Below are 21,801 nucleotides of genomic sequence, written 5' to 3'. Positions count from 1 at the left end.
TAATCAACAAAAGCCTATGTTAAGAGAAGGAAGATTTTTTGAATTGTAAAATGTTTACGCCAATTAAGCACATTTAAGTTCCCATTAGAATCACCACTGAAATGTTAAAATTTTTAAAGTAAATTAATTAAATGTTCACCACCCTCTTTTATTTTCAGTCCCATTTATGAGGAGCTTCTATAAAGTTATTTGTCATTAATGCACTCCGACACTTGAGTAAATGAAAATCTAAAGCATGCAATCGAACTAAAAGTGATAATACCTAAAGATCGCAAGACAATATTCTTCAAAAGCTTCTTTAGTGGTAAAATATAATAGCCCAAGCCAATACAAACGCACACACTCAACAGAAAACAACGAACATCGTTCTTCTAAGATGAAAATATAAAACACGTTTTCTTTATTTCCTGTATATAGACATATACCACTTGAGATTTGGAGAAAAGCACATATGAAGGCTATTTTATGATGATCTCATCAGACAGCTGAATGCAGAGACAGAAAAGTTCTCAATTACAAATAGTAAAAATAAAAAATAAAATAAAAACATTAGAAATTAAATTCTACAAGATTTCTAACGCAGTTACAGAAGTCTGTCAAATACCAACTGTCTGCAAGTGGCTAATAACGGTTTTCATCTGTACACAAGAAAATTTGTACAAAATAAGAGATCTACCATTCAATAATAGATGGATCATAACAGTACATAATATGTACAATATCAGATGAAGCCATTTAGAAGAGGGACGCGCACGAAAGGACACTTCGCAGTTGTGTTTTTCTCTCATGAAATGAAACGGAAAGTGAAATTCACCACAATAAAAGCTTCCAGTTATGCTCTCGACACCGGAGGAGGAATTAATCTTTCAGAGGCTGTTCGTGTTTTTAGTTTTCTATGGAAGCTTGTTTCCGCCACAGAATACATTTTTTAAAGACAATTCAATTCAGACTTTATAACTCGCAATTCTGACTTTATAACACACAATTGGGAGATAAAATGTTAGAATTGTGTGTTATTAAGTCAGTATTGTGAGATATAAAGTCAGAATTGAGATATAAAGTCAGAATTGCGACATGTAAACACGCAATTCTGAGTTTATATCACGGAATTCTGAGATAAAAAGTCAGAATTGAAAGATAAAAAGTCGCAATTACCTTTTTTATTTTTTATTCTGTGGCGGCTTCCACAGTTTCTAGCACTAGAGCCAAAAGATTAGAGGAAAGGAATTTAAATTAAAAACAGAAAAGGGTTGGGAGAGAGAAAAAAATAATACATTTATCTATATCTATTTAAATCTGCACATTCAAATCGAACATCATCAAGCTCACGAGGGGTCGAGGATTAAAAAAACCTGCAAGCGTCTTAAAATCACGTCACGTACGTGCGGAGGAACCGCAGACAGAGAACCGCACCGCAGCTCAACCAGGCCAAACCAAGCGGAAGTTCAAACAATGGTTCAGAGAGGGTTCGTGAAGTCGTTCAAGTTTATCAGGAAAGGTTTTCTGACTTTTGTTGGGCAAAATGCAAGTGTGTGAAGCCAAAGTAGCAAATTTCAGGCTAAAAGAAATAAAAGAAGGTTTCCTTTATCTAAAAAGGCACTATGCAAATGAAGGCTTGGTCGATTACACACAAAAAAATAAATGCACAGAAAACGTTAACGTTTAATATTGCCTGTTAAAAAGCGAAGATTGGAGGACGAGATTAACCAACGTAAGGCCGTTCACCATTGTTTGAACAACCAAAATCTCCCTGGACGAACTTATTGCCAAGTTTCTGGACAAAATAAAAAAAACGGAAGGAGCGAGTTCTCTTCATTGCCAAAGAACCGTCACACAATAAAAGACGGCGAAAGAAAGCGAGACAAAAGCAGCGCTGCTCTCTCGGCCTCCGGACAACCTGAGAATCGTTTGCTCGCTCCGAACACAGTCGCGGTTCAAGTGCTCTCGCCTGCTTTTCCAGTCGGCGCAGGCACGCAACAGCTTAAAAGAAGAAACCAACATACGAACGGACGAACAAACGTATGTACATACGAATTAACTTGTGTACGAACGTATGTACGAACGAACAAACACACGTACATACGAATGAGCGAACGTACAAACGAACGAACGCATGTACAAATGAACGAACGCATGTACAAACGAACGCATGTACAAACGAACGGACGTACGAACGAACGAACGAACATGCATACATACGAACGAACGAACGAACATGCATACATACGAACGAACGAACATACATATGAACGAACGAACATACGTACGAACGAACGAACATACGAACGTACATACGAACGGAGGAAAGCCGAAGCAGAAAGAGACAGGACTGGAGAGGGTCTGGGTGGAGGACGGTCTCCGGTGCGATGCTTCTGGAGGGCAGATCCGGCTGTGTGTGTGTGTGAGTGTGTGATGAGTGTGTGTGTGTCACACCGGGGCCACACCGCCCTGCGCGCTGCCGTCGGGTCGAGACCGGGTTTGGTTCTGGTCCTCTAGTGGGGCTCCTGGGGGCCGATCATGTCCTCTGCGCGCCGGTGCGTCTCCAAGGCCTTCATCATGCAGGAGTCCTGCGGGAGCTCAGACTTGCGCCGCATCAGGGGCCGTTCCTTACGCTGGTCTCGCTGGAGCTGAGCACACACACAACATCAAACCACGCTTTTAGCCAACTAAACTCAGTATACATATAAATATTTTATATATAAATAAGACATTTTTCAACCGATTCATTCAAACGGCTGATTGAGTCTTAATGAGCGAGTCATTGAATCATTCATTCAACCGATTCGTTCATTCAGTCAGTCACGAAACGCCGCTGTGAGTCGCTCAGAGACGCGAAACAGTCCTGTGTCTTTGTTTCGTTGGCGAAAAACAGGCAATACTGTGTCTAACATGTACGTCACTTAATATTAACTTCTTGTTTATTGAAAATCAAAATCACATTTGTAATCATACTGATATTTGGAGGGAAAAAAACGGCACTCTTTGTGTGATATTGATTAACTATATTAAATGACAAATATAAAAGACATATAGGTATTTCTGCCCCTTATCTTGAATTGAGGAAATTATAAATCCATTTTAATAGAGTAAATCAATTTCTGAGTGAAACAATATTCACTTGCAAACTATGTAGGACTATTATGTTATCTGTTAATATGTTCTGCCTTGTTTACAGTCATTTCAGAAGCAGAGGTTGAGGAAAAAAAAAAAGTTTATGAATTTACATTTACATATCTTTCATAGATATAGCTGATATTGGAATTTGTTTCATATTCTTTCTGTTTATCACTGTGAAGCTGCTTTCAAACAATCTGTATTTTATTAAGCGCTGTAGAAATAAATGTGACGACTTCAGAATGAATCGCTCGCATGTAAAGTCAATTTGATTTCATGTTGACTTTAAATTAGAATATGAAATTCTCTACACAAAATACTTGTTCATCATTAACCAATTAATTGAATCCTTCAGGATTATGCAAGGATGTCCACCGCCATTCAAAAATATATTTTTCAGAAAGAAATTAACACTTTTATTCATCAAAATTCAGCTTTGATCACAGGAATAAATTACACTTTACTGTATATTCACATAGAAAACAGCTGATTTACATTATAATAATATTTCACAATTTTTACAGTATTTTTGATCAAATAAATGCAGCCTTGCTGAGCATGAGAGACTTCTATAAAACTCTGGGCTTTTACCGGAGTGGCTTCTTCTTCTACGGTCTTCTTTAGCATCATGACATCATCAATCATCGGCCCGTCCGTCTCCATATCCACCGGACTGCTGAGACTCGAGGAGTCGATGTACATGAGGAACTAAAGCAGAAACCGTCATTATATAAATATAATTACAATTATTTCAAAAAGAACTAATAAAGACAAATAAAGACAAATGCATATTATTAGTTATGACAATATTGTGTCCAATGCAAATAGCTGATAATCTTAAGTAGGGTTGGGTATCGTTTGAATTTTAACGATTCCGATTTTGTTTATTGATTCCAATTCCAATAAGGTTAAAAAAACAAAACAAAAAAACTTAGATATTATTTACATTTAGTCTTATTGCAAAACATTTAATTGTAGCTGAATATCATGAACAAAAATCCACAAGGAACGTTTGCCTGTGGTTTAAAAACACCATAGAAAAACAACTAGCAGAACTAATATAAATTTCAATAAACACTCAATAAATCACACCAATAAAATACAACTGAACAAAGACAAGAGAAATAAATAGTGTTTTAAGATTTTCAGGTATTCGGTTGCAGAAACTAATCAAATGTAAAATAACACTGCACTTTATAAAAAAATGTACATTACATATATAGTTACAAAAGTTATTCAGTCAAGAATGAGTGAATTTTCTCATTTGATTAGTGTTATTATAGAGCAGGAATATTAGTGTTATTATAGAGACGGCAGGAATATTAGTGTTATTATAGAGCAGGAATATTAGTGTTATTATAGAGCAGGAATATTAGGCTGCTGTCACTTTAAGAGCTGCACAGATCCAATATACTGATACACACGTTCAGCACAGAAAACAGTCTCTCGAGCTTCAATGGTTAAAGTCATATTGAAATGCTCACAAAGAAATCGATAAGAGGAATCAAAAATTGTATTTTATAACAAGTATCCGATTCCTGACCTCAAGTATTCGATTTTCGATTCCCAACCTTAATCTTTTAAGGTCAGTTTACATGGGTCATATGTTGCTAATTACCACAAAAATGCACATTATGAACTGATGAATGATTTTTAACAGTGTCACAGATGCTGAAATTGGAATATATGCATGTTACATTTATGAAATGCTGTTAAAATGTCTATTATAAGCGACTGACTCAGATCTGAGTTCTTCATTCCCACACGAGTAAAACCACGGTATCAGATCCGTTTACCTGTGGGTTTGATTTGGCGAGATTCTCGATCTTTATCCACGCCTCCTCCCGCTCTTTCCACTTCGCCTTTTCTCTAGTTTTCACAGAGAAAGGAAAAGTTTAGACGCATCAGCAGGCGAGACTGTGAAAGTCTGAGTGAGTCTGTGGAAGTCTGAGTGAGTCTGTGGAAGTCTGAGTGAGTCTGTGAAAGTCTAAGTGAGTCTGTGAAGGTCTGAGTGAGTCTGTGGAAGTCTGAGTAAGTCTGTGAAAGTCTGAGTGAGTCTGTGAAAGTCTGAGTGAGTCTGTAAAAGTCTGAGTGAGTCTGTGAAGGTCTGAGTGAGTCTGTGAAAGTCCGAGTGAGTCTGTGAAAGTCTGAGTGAGTCTGTAAAAGTCTGAGTGAGTGTGTGAAAGTCTGAGTGAGTGTGTGAAAGTCTGAGTGAGTCTGTGGAAGTCTGAGTGAGTGTGTGAAAGTCTGAGTGAGTCTGTGAAAGTCTGAGTGAGTCTGTGGAAGTCTAAGTGAGTCTGTGAAGGTCTGAGTGAGTCTGTGGAAGTCTGAGTAAGTCTGTGAAAGTCTGAGTGAGTCTGTGAAAGTCTGAGTGAGTGTGTGAAAGTCTGAGTGAGTCTGTGGAAGTCTGAGTGAGTGAGTGAAAGTCTGAGTGAGTCTGTGAAAGTCTGAGTGAGTCTGTGGAAGTCTAAGTGAGTCTGTGAAGGTCTGAGTGAGTCTGTGGAAGTCTGAGTAAGTCTGTGAAAGTCTGAGTGAGTCTGTGAAAGTCTGAGTGAGTCTGTAAAAGTCTGAGTGAGTCTGTGAAGGTCTGAGTGAGTCTGTGAAAGTCCGAGTGAGTCTGTGAAAGTCTGAGTGAGTCTGTAAAAGTCTGAGTGAGTCTGTGAAGGTCTGAGTGAGTCGAGTCTGTGAAAGTCTGAGTGAGTCTGTAGAAGTCTGAGTGAGTGTGTGAAAGTCTGAGTGAGTCTGTAAAAGTCTGAGTGAGTCTGTGAAGGTCTGAGTGAGTCTGTGGAAGTCTGAGTAAGTCTGTGAAAGTCTGAGTGAGTCTGTGAAAGTCTGAGTGAGTGTGTGAAAGTCTGAGTGAGTGTGTGAAAGTCTGAGTGAGTCTGTGAAGGTCTGAGTGAGTCGAGTCTGTGAAAGTCTGAGTGAGTCTGTAGAAGTCTGAGTGAGTGTGTGAAAGTCTGAGTGAGTCTGTAAAAGTCTGAGTGAGTCTGTGAAGGTCTGAGTGAGTCTGTGGAAGTCTGAGTAAGTCTGTGAAAGTCTGAGTGAGTCTGTGAAAGTCTGAGTGAGTCTGTGAAAGTCTGAGTGAGTCTGTAAAAGTCTGAGTGAGTCTGTGAAGGTCTGAGTGAGTCTGTGAAAGTCTGAGTGAGTCTGTAGAAATCTGAGTGAGTGTGTGAAAGTCTGAGTGAGTCTGTAAAAGTCTGAGTGAGTCTGTGAAGGTCTGAGTGAGTCTGTGGAAGTCTGAGTAAGTCTGTGAAAGTCTGAGTGAGTCTGTGAAAGTCTGAGTGAGTGTGTGAAAGTCTGAGTGAGTCTGCGGAAGTCTGAGTGAGTGTGTGAAAGTCTGAGTGAGTCTGTGAAAGTCTGAGTGAGTCTGTGGAAGTCTAAGTGAGTCTGTGAAGGTCTGAGTGAGTCTGTGGAAGTCTGAGTAAGTCTGTGAAAGTCTGAGTGAGTCTGTGAAAGTCTGAGTGAGTCTGTAAAAGTCTGAGTGAGTCTGTGAAGGTCTGAGTGAGTCTGTGAAAGTCCGAGTGAGTCTGTGAAAGTCTGAGTGAGTCTGTAAAAGTCTGAGTGAGTCTGTGAAGGTCTGAGTGAGTCGAGTCTGTGAAAGTCTGAGTGAGTCTGTAGAAGTCTGAGTGAGTGTGTGAAAGTCTGAGTGAGTGTGTGAAAGTCTGAGTGAGTCTGTGGAAGTCTGAGTGAGTGTGTGAAAGTCTGAGTGAGTCTGTGAAGGTCTGAGTGAGTCTGTGGAAGTCTGAGTGAGTCTGTGAAAGTCTGAGTGAGTCTGTGAAAGTCTGTGAAAGTCTGAGTGAGTCTGTAAAGGTCTGAGTGAGTCGAGTCTGTGAAAGTCTGAGTGAGTGTGTGAAAGTTTGAGTGAGTCTGTGGAAGTCTGAGTGAGTCTGTGAAGTTCTTAGTGAGTCGAGTCTGTGAAAGTCTGACTGAGTGAGTGAAAGTCTGAGTGAGTCTGTGGAAGTCTGAGTGAGTCTGTGAAGTTCTTAGTGAGTCGAGTCTGTGAAAGTCTGAGTGAGTGTGTGAAAGTCTGAGTGAGTCTGTGAAAGTCTGAGTGAGTCTGTGGAAGTCTGAGTGAGTGTGTGAAAGTCTGAGTGAGTGTGTGAAAGTCTGAGTGAGTCTGTGGAAGTCTGAGTGAGTGTGTGAAAGTGAGTGAGTCTGTGAAGGTCTGAGTGAGTCTGTGGAAGTCTGAGTGAGTCTGTGAAAGTCTGAGTGAGTCTGAGTGAGTCTGTAAAGGTCTGAGTGAGTCTGTAAAGGTCTGAGTGAGTCGAGTCTGTGAAAGTCTGAGTGAGTGTGTGAAAGTCTGAGTGAGTCTGTGGAAGTCTGAGTGAGTCTGTGAAGTTCTTAGTGAGTCGAGTCTGTGAAAGTCTGAGTGAGTGTGTGAAAGTCTGAGTGAGAGGGTGGAAGTCTGAGTGAGTCTGTGAAAGTCCGAGTGAGTCAAGTCTGTGAAAGTCTGAGTGAGTGTGTGAAAGTCTGAGTGAGTGTGTGAAAGTCTGAGTGAGTGTGTGAAAGTCTGAGTGAGTCTGTGAAGTTCTTAGTGAGTCGAGTGTGTGAAAGTCTGAGTGAGTCTGTGAAAGTCTGAGTGAGTGGGTGGAAGTCTGAGTGAGTCTGTGAAAGTCCGAGTGAGTGAGTCTGTGAAAGTCTGATGGAGTCTGTGAAAGTCTGAGAAACTTAGGAAGTTTTTCCTGACTGAGTGTGTGAAAGTCTGACTGAGTGTGTAAAAGTCTGACTGAGTGTGTAAAGTCAGAGTGAGTCTGTGAAGGTCTGAGTGAGTCTGTGAAAGTCAGAGTGAGTCTGTGAAGGTCTGAGTGAGTCTGAAAGTCTGAGTGAGTGTGTGAACGTGTTTCCTACTTGTTTTTCTCCGCTCTGAACTGCTGTGTGCAGTCGTCAAAAAGCTTCTGATTCATCTCCATAAACAGCTTCAGAGCGTTATAGATCAGCCCGTGGATCGTCCTGAAGAACAGCAAGAGGAACTGCAGTTTATTCATCATATGAAAACATCAGAAACTCTTCATCAAACAAGCTGAACACTGTAGATGGACTGAGTCGCTTTTAAAGTAAAACTGACTAATACAGCACTAATATATATATATTTATGTCTCTTCTGCTCATCAAAGCTGCATTTATTCTATGAAAAATACAGTAAAAATAGTGAAATATTATTCCAATGTAAATCATCTGTTTTCTATGTGAATATATAGTAAAGTGTAATTTATTCCTGTGATCAAAGCTGAATTTTCAGCATCATTACTCCAGTCTTCAGTGTCACATGATCCTTCAGAAATCATTCTAATTTGATGCTTTGATTATTATCCGTGTTCATATTTTTGTAGAAACCATGATAAATTTTATTTCTCAGGAACCTTTGATGAATAGGAAGTTCAAAAGAACAGCATTTATTTGAAATTGAATGTTTTGTAACATTTTGTAACATTATAAACGTCTTTACTGTCACTTATTATCAATTTAAAGAACCAATCAGATCAACGTGTGATCGTCAACGAGTGGATCTCTGAGCTGAGTGAGTGAGTGGAGGCAGGGCTCATTTGCATATTCATAGAACCGCGTATACTAAATGAGGCAAGGGTGTCGAGTTACACTCAAGAAGACTTTTTTTTTTCCAAGGAAAAATGTTTAAATATGTAATTTCAATGATCAAAGATGAGTTTTAAGGGATGATTGAAATTATTGACTACAGGGCGACTTACAAATTTTTACCATGTTAGTCAATATTCTCAATAACCGGTGCTAGTTAACCAAATATCTGCAGTATCTGCAGCTGAACTTGTGAACATCGGGACTTACTTATTCCAGTGGGTTTTTGAGTTTCGGTACAGCGACGGGAACATGATGGGGAGGATCCTCGCAGCGTTGTCACTGATTAAACTCATGATGTACTCGTTGTTCCAGTAGTAGAGAGCTCGCTCCGCAACCTGAGGATCACACACACACACACACGTAAACGAGGTGGAATGACTGAAATAGGGATGTTCTTACTTTTAGAAACATCAGTTTCATAGTGTCCATCAGTTACAATATGTTCATTTGTCTTTAGTGTATAATGTTGCTATTTGAGGATGAAAAAGTAAGTTATTCTCTATATCAGTGTCAGTGTTTCTGAACTCCTGAAACGCCTCCATTGAAGTCTTGAGTTTACAAACACGTCACAATATTCCTCATTATAATAATGAATATGCAGAATAAAGGGGCGGGGTCTGGTTGAGTTAGTTAGTAGTGTGTTAAACTGGAGGTTATGGTAAGGGGCGGGACATTTCCCAAACACACTCGAAACGCTCGACCAATAACAACACACTGCTCCAGCCAACCAATCAGAGCACAGTGTGCTTTTCAGGAGGAGGGGCTTCATAGAGACAGGAAGTAAACAGAGCGTTACTGACAGACTGGGAAGAGAGGAGCCGCAACAATGGAGAATATGAGGAAAATAATCAACATTCAAGCAGGAAAACCTGTTCTAGTAGAGCCCAAACACAACATCAAGACTTAATAGGTGCTCTTTAACAAGCTTTAACGTCTGGCTTATTAATGTTATTGTTTATTGCTTTCTGCAGTTACACTACCAGTCAAAAGTTTTGGATCGGTACGATTTTTAATGTTTTTAAAAGAAGTCTCTTCTGCTCACCGAGGCTGCATTTATTTGATTAAAAACAATTTAAAAAAAAACAGTAATATTGTGAAATATTATTACAATGTAAATCAGCTGTTTTCTATGTGAATATATAGTAAAGTGTAATTTATTCCTGTGATCAAAGCTGAATTTTCAGCATCATTTCTCCAGTCTTCAGTGTCACATGATCCTTCAGAAATCACTCTAATATGAGGATTTGATGCTCAAAAAACATTAATTATTATCAATGATTAAAAACAGTTATTTAAATTTTTATTTCAGGATTCTTTGATGAATAGAAAGTTGAAAAGAACAGCATTTATCTGAAATAGAAGCTTTTGTAACATTAAACACTACCGTTCAAAAGTTTGGGGTCAGTAAGATTTTATTTTTTAATTTTTTTGGAGAAAGAAATAAAATAAATCAATACTTTATCAAGGATGAATTAAATAATATAATCAAAAGATTATATTTCAGATAAATGCTGTTCTTTTCAACTTTCCATTCATCAAAGAATCCTGAAATAAATTAGAATTATTTCTGAAGGATCATGTGACACTGAAGACTGGAGTAATGATGCTGAAAATTCTGCTTTGATCACAGGAATAAATTACACTTTACTGTATATTAAAATAGAAAAAGTTTTTTTTAAATTGTAATAATATTTAACAATATTATTGTTTTTGTTGTTGTATTTTCAGTCAAATAAATGCAGCCTTGGTGAGTAGAAAAGACTCTTTTAAAGACATTAAAAATCTTACCGATCCAGAACTTTCAACTGGGGGGGTGTGTGTGTGTGTATGTGTGTGTGTGTGTGTGTGTGTGTGTGTGTGTGTGTGTGTGTGTGTGTGTGTGTGTGTGTGTCAGTCAGTTTGAGCAGACCTGGAAATGTGGACTTGAGACGCATTTTGCCAGTTGTCTGAAGAGCGGCTCCATCACTTTCACAAACTCTGAAGGCTCGATGACGTCCAGAATCTCTTCCAGCTCGTTCAGAAACATCACTTCTTTTGGACTGTGAGTCTTTGGCCAGTACTTTAGAAGAGCCATCACCACCTGGACACAAGAAAAGAAAGAAAAACACATAAAATATGAAGCTGGTTATTACTAGTTAGTGTTTGTTTGGTACATTTTTAAAGATTTCTTTTAACATTTGTTTTGTTGACATTAAAATGTGTTCAAAAACATAAATGTAAACATTTATATATAAAACATTTTTGTTTTGTAGAAATTATTTAAATAATAATTTAAAGTTTACAGTTTTAAGTTAAAAAACATTTATGTTTTTATACATTTTTAAAGATTTCTTTTTACATTTATGTTATTAAACATAAAAAATGTGTTTAAAAACAAAACATGTAAATATATTGTAAATATTTACTTTAAAAACAAAAAAATATTTTATATATTTACGTTTTGTTTTTAAACACATTTTTGACGTTTAATAACATAAATGTAAAAATAAACCTTTAAAAATATATAAAAACACAAATGTTTTTACAATTAAACTGCAAACTTGTAAATTGTTACTTTAAAAACAACAAATATTTTATAAGTTTGCAGTTTAAGTGTAAAAATATTTTTGTGTTTTTATACATTTTTAAAGATTTCTTTTTACATTTATGTTATTAAACATCAAAAATGTGTTTAAAAACAAAACATGTAAATATATAAAATATTTAGTTTTTAAAGTAACAGTTTACAATAAGTTTGCAGTTAAAGTGTAAAAACATTTGTATTTTTTTACATTTTTAAAGATTTCTTTTAACATTTTTGTTATTAAAGATCAAAAATGTGTTTAAAAACAAACGTAAATGTATAAAACGTTTTTATACATTATGTTTTTTAAAAGTAGCAAAGTTTGCAATAACTTAAGTTTAACCATATCCTTGTTTTTACATTTTTCTGTTTTTAAAGTTACAATTTACAATAAGTTTGCAGTTTAAGTGTAAAAACATTTGTATTTTTTTACATTTTTAAAGATTTCTTTTAACATTTTTGTTATTAAAAGATCAAAAATGTGTTTAAAAACAAACATGTAAATGTATAAAACGTTTTTATGTTTCTAAAGTAACAATAAAGTTTGCAATAACTTAAGTTTAAACATTTTTGCTTTTACATTTTTTGGGGTAACGTTTTAAAGTAAGGTTTTAAACACAAAAATAACATGCATATGCTGGCAACCAGCTCTGCTTCTCTTTCAGCAGGAATAACAACAAACACATGTGCATAAGCAGTGTCAGAGGTGAGGGAATGCAGAAGGTGAACACAAGGTGGCGCTGAAACCCACCGGCTCAGTGAGTGTGCTGTCCTTCTCTAGAAACTGCACCACACAGTAAGCCAGCTGAAACAACACAATATCAGGGGCATTAGGATAAAAATCCGCTTCATATTGCACCACAAATACTTTAGATTTTGGGTAAAAGAAAATAAAGCTGTTTTTAGAATCATTAAGTTATTTTTTAAATATTATGACATTATTTTTATGATAATTTAGCACAATTTCCCCCAAAATTCTAATTATAAAAATGTGCTTAGTTAGCATGAAACAAACAGTTCTGCATTATTTCTAAATGTATTTTAAGTTACAAAAAATACAAATTTTTTTTTTGAATAATACAACAAAATGTGACGAGCACATTTAATATTGAGCAGATTCAGTATGAACTTGCAGACACACAGGGATCGTACCTGTGGGTGATAAACACTGAGTGACTTCACTTTATGCAAAGGTAACAAAACTTTTAAAAGGAAGATTTTGTGCTCTTCTTTCAGCGGTAAGGCAAAGCCGTTGATTATGCTGGTGGAAAACAGAAAGAAAGAGACATGGATCATTCTGAAACAGCAAATAATTACATTATAGCCTATTTATAATGTAATTACATAATTACACAAACTCCAGGCTTTCAGGTTTAAATCGTCAACTCGATAATATGAACAGGTCGACAGCAGAATACATGTGACCAACATGCACTTTAACTGTAAAACTGTAAAGCAGTGTTTGACGCCACTAACACACCGCCTCAAGAGTCTTACCGCTCTTATAAAACATGATGAAAGGCACCAACAATGTCATTATAAACATATAAACACTTCCAGTAAGTAGATCATTATCCTAAGGTTAGGCCGTATCAGTTGCCATTTCAACAAGGAACAGGAATTTGTATTGAAGCTTGTTTCCGCCGTGGAATAAAAATGTAAAAAAAATAAATAAAAAAAAGATAATAGCGACTTTATATCTTGTAGCCTAATTCTGGATATTTCTCGCAATCCCGACTTCACATCTCCCAATCCCTACTTCACATCTTGCAATCCCGACTTTACATTTCCCAATCCCGACTTCACATCTCCCAATCTCGACTTTACATCTCCCAATCCCGACTTCACATTTCCCAATCCCGACTTCACATCTCGCAATCCCGACTTCACATTTCCCAATCCCGATTTCACATCTCGCAATCCCGACTTCACATCTCGCAATCCCGACTTCACATTTCCCAATCCCTACTTCACATCTCGAAATCCCGACTTTACATTTCCCAATCCCGACTTCACATCTCGCAATCCCGACTTCACATTTCCCAATCCCGACTTCACATCTCGCAATCCCGACTTCACATTTCCCAATCCCGACTTCACATCTCGCAATCCCGACTTTACATTTCCCAATCCCGACTCCACATCTCCCAATCCCGACTTTACATTTCCCAATTCCGACTTCACATCTCCCAATCCCGACTTCACATCTCGAAATCCCAATTTTACATCTCCCAATCCCGATTTCACATCTCGCAATCCCGACTTCACATCTCGCAATCCCGACTTCACATCTCGCAATCCCGACTTCACATCTCGCAATCCCGACTTCACATCTCGCAATCCCGATTTCACATCTCGCAATTCCGACTTTACATTTCCCAATCCCGACTTCACATCTCCCAATCCCGACTTCACATCTCCCAATCCCGATTTCACATCTCGCAATTCTGACTTTACATTTCCCAATCCCGACTTTACATTTCCCAATTCCGACTTCACATCTCAAAATCCTGACTTCACATCTCGAAATCCCAACTTTACATCTCCCAATCCCGACTTCACATCTCGAAATCCCAACTTCACATCTCCCAATCCCAACTTCACATCTCCCAATCCCGATTTCACATCTCCCAATCCCGACTTCACATCTCCCAATCCCGACTTCACATCTCCCAATCCCGATTTCACATCTCGCAATTCTGACTTTACATTTCCCAATCCCGACTTTACATTTCCCAATTCCGACTTCACATCTCCCAATCCCGACTTCACATCTCCCAATCCCGATTTCACATCTCGCAATTCTGACTTTACATTTCCCAATCCCGACTTTACATTTCCCAATTCCGACTTCACATCTCCCAATCCCGATTTCACATCTCGCAATCCCGACTTTGCATCTCCCAATTCCGACAATTTAGATATAAACTCAGAATTGCGAGAAAAAAAGTTTATATTTCACACTTTGAGATATAAACTTAGAATTGCAAGATATAAAGTCAGAATTATGAGAAAAAACTTTTTTTGGCAAGAAACAAGATTCCATAGATTTGGCACAATGATATTGCATCAAATTAACTCTTGGTCACAAGTGTGTGTGTGTCTGTGTGTGACAGCTTCAATGTTGCCCATCCCATCAGATTTGAGAGCAGAAATAGATTTTATTAAGGAAAAAAAAAAATGTCATACCTTCCTAAAATTTCCAGTAATTCGGCTATTCCATTATGATGCTCCGTTTCATAGATGAACCTGCATGGAGATAAAAATCAGATAATCTGCAGAACGATAATTATAACAGAAGCTCTACAATGAATCAAAATAGATTCCATTTACTTCATTAAAACCAATTATTCCAAAGAAAATAAATAAATAAATAAATAAATCAAAACATCAAACTGCCTCTGAAACAACATTTCTTCCGGCCACGTGGGCAGTAAAACAATATGAATCAATAATTTCATGATTTGGATGTTACAAAGTTCAAGATCTCACGAGTCTCACCTATAGAAAATGTTATTAATCTGTTTCCTGATGTAAGCTCTGAGACCCAGGAACTTCCCGTAGATTCGGTGGAGAGTCGTCTTCAGAAAGTCACGCTCTCGAGGGTCTTCACTATCGAACAGCTCCAGGAGCTGCAATCAAACCACACATCAAACATCAGTCCGTTAAAATGCTGAATTAATCAATTTCAGTGATCATGCAAACAATGCAGAAATATCTTGATGATGCAAAAGAAATTTTAAACGGTCATGAAACACTAAACTACATTTTCTGGGATGCGTGTTGCACATCAGAGCTGCACGATTAATCATTAAAAGATCACGATCACACACCTGAACTTATTCCCAAATGACCGTGATTCGACTCTGTCTATTAAAGCTTTGACAAGTCCGATCACATTCAGATCTGTGTTCTGATCCAGAGAGAGCCGTTGTCATGTATAGATATGAAACAGCTTCACAAACAGTCTTTTCAACCACACAGTTTCATTATTTCTGTCTTATAATAATTAATATTATCACAGAAGTACTGGGATAAAAGTTTATAGTTCGGATATAAACACTGATGTCTACGGTAGTGATCAAAATAGAGTAAATCACCTTTTGAAAGTAACTTGAAGCTTCAAGATTGAAGATTGTATCATTACATCGTTACACCAGTAGGTGGCGACAAGAGACTGCTAAAAATGTGTTTGTCATTGAATCATTCACTCAAGAGATTCGCTCAAAAACACTGATTCATCCAGTAATGAAACAAGTGACGTCTTTATGAGTGAGTCATTGAATCATTCATTCAAAAGATTTGTTCAAAAACACTGATTCATCCAGTAATGAAACAAGTGACGTCTTTGAGTGAGTCATTGAATCATTCACTCAAAAGATTTGCTCAAAAACACAAATGTTTGGGCATAAATTCTCTTTCATAGAATCTCCAACACAACATAACACACATATGTATATGTTCAATGCACAGATGCAAACGGCTGTGCAGTTATTAGTGCATTAAATGATCACCACCACAGAATATGCATGCATGTATTTGTGTGATTTACGGTGAGCTTACAACAACCATGTATAATATATTTGATGATGCTGTTGCATGTAATGGTGTAGTGCAGCAAGCATTAATATAAAATAGAATAAAATATAACTGTTGTCGTTCGTTATGCACTTTTGTAGCATTTTTCAAAACTAAAACGGTGTTTCATGACCCTTTAAAACTAACATTATTATTGAGGGTGACACGCATAAATGCATTAAATACAGCAAACTGACAATATATTAATGCAAGGAAATAGAAACTCTCACATTGAATAAGTATATTCATTTTTAACACCAACAATTAATCGATATGTCAATGGCAAACGCAAACAACGTACCTGCATCACAAACTTCTGGTCGATGTATTTCTTGGCTATGTTTGGTTGAAAGTCTGGTGACTCTAAAAAACGCAGGAAAAATTCATAGACGAGCTGCGGAAAGAAATGTAATATTTGAAATATACGCATTTTAAAATGTCATTCAGCGCCCACTTTTATCCAAAGCGCCTTACACAACACTTATCAGCGGGAAAATACTTTATATTATATTTCATTATAATTATGCACATTTTACCCCAATATTTTTGTATTAAAGAAAAAACTACGCATCCACATAATTACACCCGTTATTCTCAATTATAGAATTGTATTACAGTAAAAACAACATGTAACACTTTACTTAAAGTATCTGTAAAGTAAAGTATAATGGATTATAGATGTATTTTTAATGCATTAATTATGCACCTTATAAAGCATTGATCTCATATAACCAGTTATAATACATTATAATACTCCTCTATTCATTAACAACTTTAGAAAGTACAACGCATTAAAACACACGACAAACAACCAGTTTCAGATGTAACAAGCAATCTGCAAATATTATAATGCATTTGAACTCTTAATGAAAAAATATAATGCATTATAACGTACATTATGAACACCTTTATAATGCATTATACATAAAGGCTTCAAGGAAAGTGTTACAAACAATATCACTATAATTGATTTTATTACATTAAAAAAAAGAAAAAGAAAAAGAGGCATCTTAATAAAACTATGTTGTCTATATACACAAACTACCATTTAAAAGTTTAGGGTCGGTAAGATTTTTTATATTTTTGAAATAAGTCTCTTCTGCTGACTGCATTTATTTGATCAAAATACAGTAAAAAATGTGAAATATTATTCCAGTGTAAATCAGCTGTTTTCTATGTGAATATATAGTAAAGTGTAATTTATTCCTGTGATCAAAGCTGAATTTTCAGCATCATTACTCCAGTCTTCAGTGTCACATGATCCTTCAGAAATCATTCTAATATGATGATTTGATGCTCGAGAAACATTTATGATTATTATCAGTGTTGAAACAAAGATGCATTTTATTTTTTCAGGATTCTTTGATGAACAAAGTTCAAAAGAACAGCATTTTGTCTGTATTGTTGCGTGTCATTAAAGTGTTTTCTATATATAATGTCTGAGTGTAAGCGTCGTTCACCTGCAGGTGTGGCCAGGCCGCCTCGAGCGTGGGCTCGTCTTCCTCCGGGTCGAACTCTGCGCCGGTCGGGTTTGATGAAGGCGGTAACGTCCTGAACATGTTGATTGCAAACTGAAAAGGACAAACCACATAACACTTACTGAACAGTGTGCATAGATATATATAGATATACAGTCAAACCAAAACTTAATTTCTCACATTATCACAGTTTATTCACTATAATGGTAATAAATATGAGCAGAACTCAGAGTTATGAACTCAGTTGATATTTGACTGGTTTTGTCCGTCCTTCTGTTAGACTGTCTCACACATGAATTATGTTGAATATCTGTCAGCTGTTAAATTTAACTACACAATTAGATAATACCAGTTTAGCTCAGCCAATCACCAAGCAATGCTTCATTGTGTTCAGTCTGTGTGTAAAAAGAGCATTAGCAATTAAAGAAGAAACACTTCAGCAGAACATGATCAGCTCAAAGTGTCCGAATCATTTTTGGTCTCGAATGTTTATTAATGTCACTGGTAGTCACTGAATGAAGAATATTTGGGTATAATATGTCACAGTTTACTTTATTTTGCTCTCCTCACTTACATTAATGAACTATAGTGTCCTGATCACACTAGTGAAACAAATATCAGAAACTATATCTGATGTCTGAATAATTTTTGTTTGACTGTATATATAATTTGTGTACAGACGAACCAGCGCTGGTTTGATTAATGAAACGTGGCACAAATGAATCATAAGAAAAGGTTTTAATCCCCCCGATCGCAGCACTTTGAAGATCTCGGCTTTAATCATCAAAGTGTGTGTGTGTGTGTTTGCGCTTGAGAACATATTATCATGCTTATTTTTGCGAGTCCATTTGCACTTCGATGGGCCACGGCTTAACATCAGCTGCGGCTCTAATAAATATCAAAGAGATGTAATTCAAGAATAACTGGCAGAAACATCGAGAGCAACGGCAGGTCGATCGCAGAAAGCTCTCGGACAAAAACGGGCCCTTAAAGGGATGGAAAAATGCCAGATCGGATTCAGATTTGCCCAAATGAGAATTCTTAACAAGAATAACTTTGATATTGTTAGTAATATTTCATCTGCACTGAAGCAGCTTCGGTTTACTTGATTATCACACATCATTTATTATAAAAATCACGAGTGTTAAATATGATCATCAGGCTTTTGAGGAGGGTTTATTTGTTCATCTGTCAATCATTATTGTATTGCATCGCATTATATGTTTTAAACATAAACTAAGCATTTAAATATCAGCTTACAAAGACATATTATTGACATTTATATGCATTTTATGTCAATATCTGCTATTCTGTAATAAAGATCTCATTGATTTACATTTCAAGCATCAGAATTTCATCTTTTTGTCCATATAAACATCAGCATCTGCAGCAAAATTGCAGATTTTTTGCTCAGTCTCTGAATAAACAGCTGTTTTTTCCTCACTGCATAAGCCATTAAAGTATCAAATAAGATGCAAAACATAATACACACATGCAAACTGTTTTGTAATATTTAATAAACTGTTCCATAAAAAAAAACTCATTCATTTTCTTCTGTGAGAAAGAAGAAACTGAGTGAGTTGACGTAGTGTAACAGCGCAGCGCTTCTGGGTCGTACGTCAGAACGGAGGCTCACTATTGGCCAGCATCACACACATCACACACATGACCAGCGTCAGCCAATAGCGAGCCTCCGTTCTGACGTACGACCCAGAAGCGCTGCGCTGTTACACTACGTCAACTCACTCAGAAACACACAGAAGAACATTTTTGTTTGTTTTGCGCAGAAAAAGTATTCTCGTCGCTTGATAAACGTGAGGTTGAGCCGCTGTAGTCACTGGACTATTCTAAACATTGTCTTTACTAACTTTCTGGACCGGCAAGTTTCAGTTACAGAGAAGCCGATGGAGGAGTGAGACAGCTCTCAGATCTCATCAGAAATATCTTCATTTGTGTCTGAAGATGAACGAGAGTCTGACGGGATTGAACAACATGAGGGAGAGTAATTACTGACAGAACTTACATCTCTGGGTGAACTAACCCTTTAACTCCCGTTAATTCCCATGGAAGGTTTCTGACTTTGAAAGTGGGAATTAAAGGTTTTTAAGTTACAATGCTACAAAACAGAAGCATGTGTGTGTGTGTGTGTGTGAGTGTGAGTGTGAGAGAGTGTGAGTGAGTGTGAGTGAGTGACTGAGTGAGTGAGTGTGTGTGAGTGAGTGTGTGTGAGTGTGTGTGTGAGTGAGTGAGTGAGTGAGTGAGTGAGTGAGTGTGAGTGAGTGAGTGTGAGTGAGTGTGAGTGAGAGAGAGAGTGTGTGTGAATGAGTGAGAGTGAGTGAGTGAGTGAGTGAGTGTGAGTGAGTGAGTGTGAGTGAGTGAGTGAGTGATTGACTGAGTGAGTGAGTGAGTGAGTGTGAGTGAGTGAGTGTGAGTGAGTGATTGACTGAGTGAGTGAGTGAGTGAGTGTGAGTGAGTGAGTGCGAGTGAGTGATTGACTGAGTGAGTGAGTGAGTGTGAGTGAGTGAGTGTGAGTGAGTGAGAGTGAGTGATTGACTGAGTGAGTGAGTGAGAGTGAGTGAGTGAGTGTGAGTGAGTGTGAGTGAGTGTGAGTGAGTGTGAGTGAGTGAGTGTGAGTGAGTGTGAGTGAGTGATTGACTGAGTGAGTGAGTGAGTGAGTGTGAGTGAGTGAGTGAGTGAGTGTGAGTGAGTGAGTGAGTGAGTGTGAGTGAGTGAGTGAGTGATTGACTGAGTGAGTGAGTGAGAGTGAGTGAGTGTTTGTGTGAGAGAGAGTGTGTGAGTGTGAGTGAGTGAGTGAGTGTGAGTGTGTGTGTGAAAGTGAGTGAGTGAGTGAGAGAGAGAGAGTGTGAGTGAGTGAGTGTGAGTGAGTGAGTGTGAGAGAGAGAGTGTGTATGAGTGAGTGAGTGAGTGAGAGTGAGTGAGTGTGAGTGAGAGAGAGTGTGTATGAGTGAGCGAGTGAGCGAGTGAGTGAGTGAGTGAGTGAGTGAGTGAGTGAGTGAGTGAGTGAGTGAGTGTGAGTGAGTGAGTGAGAGAGAGAGAGAGTGAGAGTGTGAGTGAGTGAGTGAGTGTGAGTGAGTGAGTGTGAGTGAGAGAGAGTGTGTATGAGTGAGTGAGTGAGTGAGAGTGAGTGAGTGTGAGTGAGAGAGAGTGTGTATGAGTGAGCGAGTGAGTGAGTGAGTGAGTGAGTGAGTGAGTGAGTGAGTGAGTGAGTGAGTGAGTGAGTGAGTGTGAGTGAGTGAGTGAGTGAGTGAGTGAGAGAGAGAGAGAGTGAGAACTCACCATGTGGACCACCTCTGGATAGATGGGCTCGGTGATGACGTTCCTGTTGTGTGTGATGTACTCCACCATCTCGCTGAGCGCCGCCCGCTTCACCTCCTTCCACTTCAGGTCGCTCAGCGGGTCCGACACGAAGTCGAAGAGAACGCAACACTGACGCAGTTTCTGCACGAAAAGCTTCTCCTGCTCGGCCGGAGGAACATCTGCAGAGAAGAGGAGACCAGGGTCAAGAACAGGGTCAAGAAGAGATCAGGGTCAAGAAGAGAACAGGGTCAAGAAGAGAACAGGGTCAAGAAGAGACCAGGGTCAAGAACAGGGTCAAGAAGAGACCAGGGTCAAGTCGAGACCAGGGTCAAGAAGAGATCAGGGTCAAGAAGAGATCAGGGTCAAGAACAGGGTCAAGAAGAGACCAGGGTCAAGACCAGGGTCAAGAAGAGACCAGGGTCAAGAACAGGGTCAAGAAGAGACCAGGGTCAAAAAGAGACCAGGGTCAAGAACAGGTTCAAGAAGAGACCAGGTTCAAGAAGAGACCAGGGTCAAGAAGAGACCAGGGTCAAGAAGAGACCAGGGTCAAGAACAGGGTCAAGAAGAGACCAGGGTCAAGTCGAGACCAGGGTCAAGAAGAGATCAGGGTCAAGAAGAGACCAGGGTCAAGAAGAGACCAGGGTCAAGAGGGTCAAGTCGAGACCAGGGTCAAGAGGGTCAAGTCGAGACCAGGGTCAAGAGGGTCAAGTCGAGACCAGGGTCAAGAGGGTCAAGTCGAGACCAGGGTCAAGAAGAGACCAGGGTCAAGAAGAGACCAGGGTCAAGAAGAGACCAAGGTTATTTTCGTAAACGAAAACTGAAACTAAGACTAAAACTATTGGTCAAAAAACATTTTCGTAAACTGAAATAAAATTAGAAATTCATAATAAATGAAAAACTAAAACTAAACGAAACTAACAACAGTTACTGAAAAACTAACTGAAATAAAATAATAATTAGCAAAAATAAATAATCGTTTTCGTATTTAATAAGCTCTTTACTTTGGTGGAAAGTCTGACCTGTGGCTGTTTAGGGAAATGCCTGTAAATGGCGCTTCACACGCGTGAAGTTGCTGAGGCGATTAACCGCTGTCCTGTGACGCGCTCAATGAAGGACCAGCACGTCGCTAGTCCTAAGCGGCTGTTCATAAAGGAT

General features: G+C 38.1%; 1 protein-coding gene across 2 annotated transcripts in view; it reads right to left on the bottom strand.

Moving 5' to 3' along the window:
- Positions 1 to 366: 366 nt before the first annotated feature.
- ppp2r5cb (protein phosphatase 2, regulatory subunit B', gamma b) overlaps positions 367 to 21,801 on the bottom strand; it is a 33,772-nt gene continuing 12,337 nt past the window's right edge. For both annotated transcript variants that reach the window (XM_084091580.1, XM_084091581.1), the window contains 13 exons: positions 20,626 to 20,825; positions 17,311 to 17,421; positions 16,152 to 16,244; positions 14,774 to 14,904; positions 14,462 to 14,521; positions 12,425 to 12,533; positions 12,024 to 12,077; positions 10,619 to 10,789; positions 8,917 to 9,044; positions 7,963 to 8,064; positions 4,911 to 4,983; positions 3,706 to 3,822; positions 367 to 2,627 (listed from right to left, as the gene is read on the bottom strand). In XM_084091580.1, coding sequence (XP_083947706.1) covers positions 2,493 to 2,627; positions 3,706 to 3,822; positions 4,911 to 4,983; positions 7,963 to 8,064; positions 8,917 to 9,044; positions 10,619 to 10,789; positions 12,024 to 12,077; positions 12,425 to 12,533; positions 14,462 to 14,521; positions 14,774 to 14,904; positions 16,152 to 16,244; positions 17,311 to 17,421; positions 20,626 to 20,825 — 1,484 coding nt within the window. In that variant the 3' untranslated portion in view covers positions 367 to 2,492. The remainder of the gene's footprint in view (positions 2,628 to 3,705; positions 3,823 to 4,910; positions 4,984 to 7,962; positions 8,065 to 8,916; positions 9,045 to 10,618; positions 10,790 to 12,023; positions 12,078 to 12,424; positions 12,534 to 14,461; positions 14,522 to 14,773; positions 14,905 to 16,151; positions 16,245 to 17,310; positions 17,422 to 20,625; positions 20,826 to 21,801) is intronic.

Source organism: Abramis brama (assembly GCF_963993115.1).
Source record: "Abramis brama genome assembly, chromosome: 18".
Lineage (NCBI taxonomy): Eukaryota > Metazoa > Chordata > Actinopteri > Cypriniformes > Leuciscidae > Abramis > Abramis brama.
The sequence above is the reverse complement of the archived record's forward strand: the minus strand, read 5'-3'. Positions and strand labels throughout refer to the sequence as shown.